Source organism: Prunus dulcis, chromosome 3 (genome assembly GCF_902201215.1).
Source record: "Prunus dulcis chromosome 3, ALMONDv2, whole genome shotgun sequence".
NCBI lineage: Eukaryota > Viridiplantae > Streptophyta > Magnoliopsida > Rosales > Rosaceae > Prunus > Prunus dulcis.
The window spans coordinates 9,393,912-9,400,357 of record NC_047652.1 but is presented as its reverse complement, the minus strand read 5'-3'; the positions used below and the strand labels follow the sequence as shown (position 1 = coordinate 9,400,357).

Here is a 6,446-nt window from a genome sequence, read left to right as displayed (position 1 = left end):
TTTCGTGGATCTAATTTCAAAGTGCAATGAGCAGTGATTTGCTAAGCGATGACCAGATTCAAGGTAATATTTTGGTAATTAGGCTGAGTATAGTAATTACTTATTAAAAAATAAGGCATAAGTTGACAAAAGACGACAATTTTTGTATGCTTATTGGGAGGAAAAATGGTAATAGAAAAGGAGAATAAAATTGGACAGATGAAGAAAAAGATGAACAGAAAGCAACTCATATGGCCCTGGCCCCATGGGAGGTCTTCTCACTGGGCCCATAATGTGATCTCCATCGTCCTTCTCTCTTTAATTTTTTTCTCCCTATTCCTTTCACCTCTCCCCCCCTTCATTATTTCTTGCTTTATTTAGCAAAAACAAAAAACTTCAAAAAAATCCATTACTTGATCATCCACCACCACCACCATGTCTGCCGAAAGAGGCAAAGATTTCGCCGATGGATCATCGTCTGCCGGGTCTCCAGGCGATGATCATCAGCAGCCAGCCACTCCGAGCCGGTACGAGTCCCAGAAGAGAAGGGACTGGAATACTTTTGGTCAGTACTTGAAGAACCAAAGGCCTCCAGTCCCACTTTCTCAGTGCAATTACAACCATGTGTTGGAGTTTCTTAGGTATCTGGATCAGTTTGGGAAGACCAAAGTTCATCTCCAGGGCTGCATGTTTTATGGGCAGCCTGAGCCTCCTGCTCCTTGCACATGCCCTCTAAGGCAAGCTTGGGGCAGCCTTGATGCCCTCATAGGGAGGCTGAGGGCTGCCTATGAAGAAAATGGAGGGTCCCCAGAAACCAACCCTTTTGCTAGTGGTGCAATCAGGGTTTATCTGAGGGAGGTGAGGGAGTGTCAAGCTAAGGCAAGAGGGATCCCTTACAAGAAGAAGAAGAAGAAGCCAAGTCCAAGCAAGGGAGGAAATGATGATGAATCTAGCTCTACCATGCACTTCTCTTGATGATCATGCTCAATTCCTTTGCCCAATTTCAGAACATCATATGGTAATTAATTACAATTTTAATTATAAACTTCACAATTAATTGCTTGCTTATTGCTTTTCATGTTTGACCAAGTTCAAGTTCTGTCTCATCTATTAATGTTCAAGTACTTTCACATCATAAATATCCCAACTAATTGAAGAACAAATGTATTTAATGCCTAAAATCTGTGATTGATTTGTGTCAGTATATATATATGCAGTAAAACCCCGAAAAGACAGAAAAAGGAAAGTTACACTTCATCAAGACAAGAGCAGTCAAAGTTTTAGTAAAGATTAGATTCAGACTTGTACTATATGACAACAAAATATCCTACTGCATCTCTCTTTCTGTAATAATACCCAAATTAAGCCACCCAAGAAATTAAAACCCTAAATGGCAAAATTGATCTGCTCTAATCTTTACTCTTGGAATTAATTACATCACAGAGCTTCTTGTAATAGCATGAGAAGCATGAGAAACACAATCTCTGCATCTCCTCTCTCTCTATCTCTCTCCTTACTATCTCTCTCTCTCTCTCTCTCTCTCTCTCTCTCTCTCAAACACAAACACTCACAATGTAAAACCCCACTGTGATTGTCGTACATCAATTAAAAATTGTTATCTGTTTTGTAGCTTTTCATTAGTTTGGCTTTTTTAGGATTCTGCAGATTTTGTGCCCCCACGATTATTTCTTGTCAAGTGATATCATCTCAGAACATAATTCAAATGGACAAATGATTGACATACATATGATTAATTAAGGTTTAAGGTTTTCACAAATCTTCTTAATTCATATTTTATTAGTTTTTCATGTTTTTTCATCTTTTTATGTGGCTTTTTCTCTTGTGCAGTTATATATTTCCATTTTAAATTTAAAGAGGGCCATCATTGAGAATCTCTATAACGTAGAGCGCCCATGATATGATTAGTGCCACCACTACTTGTTCTTCTTTAATTAGTACTGCAAGAGATATATACAATGTCAGTTTAATTAGGAATTATATATTTCCAATTCATGTTTTCCTACTACCTTCATATTTGCCTTCTGTGTTTTCTAATCTCATTTATATATATTATATATATATCGTATGTATGGCGATGTACCAACGTTATTACCGTACGGAAGCCATGTATTTTCTATTACCCTTCCCCTGTTTTCCTCCATGTTTACAATAATGTCTGTACAATAATAGCGTACATTCGAATATATATATATTCACACAAATTTTTTAGTGAGCATACATTGTCTGAGCTTTGATAAATTTTTAAATTAAAAAAAAAAAAAAAAAAACTTACGAAACCCTCTCGATTTATGAGCAGAATTTTGAGTGCTTATGCTGCTCAAAGTCTTATTATCTCACATGTCGTTGTCGGTTCTTCATGGGCAACTTGATTATTATTTTATGTATTAGGTTGATAGGTCGAAGTTTAAATTGTTTGAATTACCTTTTATTGATGCTAGTACTATATGCACGTGTTTCTTCTTCACACATTGCCAACTTAATATAATATTTTGCTTCCATATTTAGCACCATATATAATTATGCTCATGCAAAGCACAGAATTAAGACACAGCTTATATATATATATATAGATATATATTTATGTGTATTAATAATCTGGCCTAATGGAGATGACAGAAAACGTGTTCAGTCTCTAAGACCAAGGTTTACTAGGGTTTGGTTGTGTTGCTCTCATATCACGACAAACCAAATTAGTAAAGAAACATTTACATTACGTACTGCCCACAAACATACCGTACGCAAAGTTCAGATACCAAGAAAAAAAACAATGTAGAAAAGATGCATCAATGATATATCATGCATGATGCATGATGAGTCCTGGCATTGTTAGTTTAATTTACCTTTTCTATATGAATCCATAAATTCGTCTCCCCCCATCTGACTTGATTTGTAATGTCTGGTTATTATATCTCTTGTTTCATTAACTCTGTCTAATTTAGTTGCATATATACAGTTCTGACTACGTTCATGGACAAATTAATGCCCATCTCTTATATGGCATTTGAGATGGACATGATCTTTAGTTTCTTTTATAGCTTTTGCATGCCCCCCACATGCATGATATATATATATATATATGCATCTAAAATACATAAGCACATAAAATATACACACGACACACGGTAACGTTCCAGAAATGATAATAATCTATCTGTTTTACATGGTCGCGGCCGCTTGTAAGAGCTAATAGCTTATTATATTTTTTGAGGATCCTTCTTATTGAGAGGGGCGATATATAGCATATTAAACCCACACATAGTACATGGATACTATGGCTCGAACCCAAAACCATTCATGAGAAGAGCATTAATTTTCTCCAAACCACTACACTAGTGGGTCATTTGCAATAGCTTATTATATTTTACACGAGGAGTTAGAAGCTTTGCCTCACAAAATATAATAATTTGAGCTCTACTTACTCATTGATATCGCTTTTAGGTTAGATGTTCTACCTGTAATACTCATTAGAATGCGTATCCGTATGTGTTTGTGTACAAGTCATATGCTTTCTTGCTAAATTATGTAATATGTTACTTCGTCAAAATACAATATTTAGACATCGCACATGATCAATAATTCTTATATTGACAATTTAATAACGTGTTAGACTATTTGAAAATAGTATATATATATATATATATATATATTTTAACATATAACTAACACATTTTTTTTTCAAAATTATTGGTAAAATTGTCTTATTTGTTCTAAACATTGATGCATTCCTTCAGGTGCTAATGAAAAGAAAACAAAAAGATATCACATTGTCAGGACACTCAAATGCCACCCCGGCACGTACCCTTGAAATAAAAGTTGATCATGAAACTAATAATTTACTTCCTTGCAGGATATATCATATGGAAATTTGAACGAAATGGAAGGAATTGTTCCAAGGAAAATTATCTTGAAGGTTTGAGTGATTTCGAATGTTAGTTTATTCAGTCAAAATTATATAAGGAATTTAATCTCTAAATGTATCGACCTCTTATGGCATGGTGGCATGATGAAGCCGGTCTTAATTCATTTTGTTTGTAGTGTGGTGGGAATTTTTAAGCATGTAGTGGATCAGAAACCCTTTATATAAATATTGGTTTATGCTTGAATATATTTTATTCCCTAGGTACTTGTTGTGGCCATAATTGTCAATGACGTTGGAAATACAATCTATCAGTCTCAACAAAATATTTAACAGAAAATTATATATATATATATATATACAACGAATTTAATAGACAAAATTATATTAACAGACAAATGTGAAAAATAGAAAAGAATGAAATCAAATTCATTGACTTGTGTATGAGATAGAAGCTTGCATATTCTTGCAATGTCCAATAAAATCAACTATTCCACTCCATTAGGCTCACTTTTCATTTAGTAAGTGTGTGAAGACCCGCACTTATAAAGAGTAGAAACTTTCTCTACTCTTAAGTTATCTTTTCATTTTATTGCTCTTGAGCTATCTTGATCACGTATTAAGATTTGCTTATGTATTAAGATTTTCAGTTGACAACTTCTGAGTTATCTTTTCATTTTATTACTCTACCAATACTTGGTATGATTCCTAATTGCTAGGCTAGTTTCCTTCAAGTTCATCAGTTTTCCTTTTAACTCTTCTTTTATGGACTGAATATCGAGAAATCTTCATTTCCAATTTGTATTTTCATTTGCTTTTAAGTTTATAAATTGTTCATTTACCATTATGGATTTGTTAAAACTTACACAGGATTAAAAAAATAATATTGCCCATATCAGAAAAGCTGGCCTGATTTGCATCGAAACTATAACAAATCTCATTTTACTAGAGCATAAAATAGAATATTGAAGTTCTTAAGCATACAAGGCATTAAAAGAACTAATTCGAGCAAGTTCCCCACTTAAAGCACAATGACTTGATTATAAGTTAAAATTTTGAGCTCACATCCTTACTTTTCAAATAACAAATCAACCACATCTTTCTACTGGGCTTAGCCAAGCACCAATAGTGGCATGTCTATCTACCATACCACTAGGATCACTCTAAGGCCCATTACTTGGACCCTAAGTAAACTCTTAGTTCAGTTTGATTTAGTAAGGAGAAAATACAGTGCCAAGATACAGTGCACTTGCATCACCTTTCCTCTTTTCTCTATGGGGTGAACAACATCCCAACTAAGATTGCAAACTCAGAACAATAAAAAGAGATAGAGCTTGAAAAAACCAAGCCATAATAAAACAAATAAAACTCTCACAAAGGAGAAGTGAAAAACTCTAACAAAGGAGAGGTCAAAACTACACAAAAAATCCAAAGAGAGTCTATATGACTTATTCCAAAAATAAAGAAACTAAACGACGTTGGATTGGAAATCTATTGTCATAAAGCCAACCCACTGTAACCAAGCACCGAAAAATAACAGATTTGCACCAATCGACTTTCCTCTTGGGCAAATAGAGCAGATGCACCCAAAAAAGACAGCTGAGATCTGTTGTAGAATTACACCATAATCTGCCAACAAAAAAAGCAGGAGACTATGTGGGAGGGGAAAACAAAGAGGATGGGAAGAGAGGAGGTGGAGAAGAAAGAAAAAAGAGGGAAAAATGGGACAAAACGTATGGTAATCACCACCCCAAAAGCGGTAGCGACTAGGAGTTTTCTCTCTTAGGGTTTCTCTTGGTAGTTCGGATCTTGATTTGGTTCATTTTGGCCATCAAACTGTTATAACAATCAAATTATTGTTTAAGAACCTCATTATTGAAAAATAACTTCTTTTTATTTATTTATTTATTTTTTCCGAATATTGAAAAATAACTCTATATGTTTGATACCACACATCTTTTTCAATATATAGCTAGCTTAAGTCCATAGCGTCTACCAATTTTGCCATATCCCCTTTTTTGTTTTGTGATGTGATTTCACATTCACTACTACGTTTTACTATTTGCGCGTCGAATGAAAATTCGTCGTGCAAAATACACTACAGTAACGGAAAAAAATCTTCGTAGCGCAAATCACCGAAAACTTGCGCGACCAGAAGTTTCGTCGCGCAAAAAATCTTAGCGCGACAAAAAACGTAGTCGTCGCGCAAAGTGAGGAAGAAAAACGCGGGTTTATTTTTTCTGGCGCTAAACACTTGAGCGACGACAAATATCGTCGAGAAAGAAAACCTAGTGCGATGGTTGCCCATTTCGTCGCGTAAGGATAGATAGAAAACAGAGGGTTTTGTTATTTGGTAGCCAAAACTTGCGCGACGACAAGATTTATCGTCGCATAAGAAAAACGTGGGATATTTTTTTTTGGCGCCAAATACTTGTGCTACGGAAATATAATTCGGCGCGTAAAGTTTGATGTCGGCACATTCATGCACGACGGAAATTTTTGTTTGCGCGACGAAATTTTGTGGGATGAAATATTTTTTTTGCGCAATGAATGAGTTTGTTCGTCGTGCAAAATCCTTCTTCTTCATAAC

At 34.8% G+C, this 6,446-nt stretch overlaps 1 protein-coding gene across 2 annotated transcripts; it reads left to right on the top strand.

Moving 5' to 3' along the window:
* Positions 1 to 279: 279 nt before the first annotated feature.
* On the top strand, positions 280 to 4,103 carry LOC117622163 (protein LIGHT-DEPENDENT SHORT HYPOCOTYLS 10). 2 transcript variants are annotated; one of them, XM_034352737.1, is made up of 2 exons: positions 280 to 997; positions 3,848 to 4,103. In XM_034352737.1, exon 1 carries the CDS (start codon positions 415 to 417, stop codon positions 952 to 954), a length of 540 nt encoding a protein of 179 aa, XP_034208628.1. In that variant the 5' UTR covers positions 280 to 414; the 3' UTR covers positions 955 to 997; positions 3,848 to 4,103. The 2 variants fall into 2 exon arrangements, with proteins under 2 accessions (XP_034208628.1, XP_034208629.1); XM_034352738.1 differs by lacking the exon at positions 3,848 to 4,103 and adding an exon at positions 1,197 to 1,380.
* The last annotated feature ends 2,343 nt before the right edge of the window (positions 4,104 to 6,446 follow it).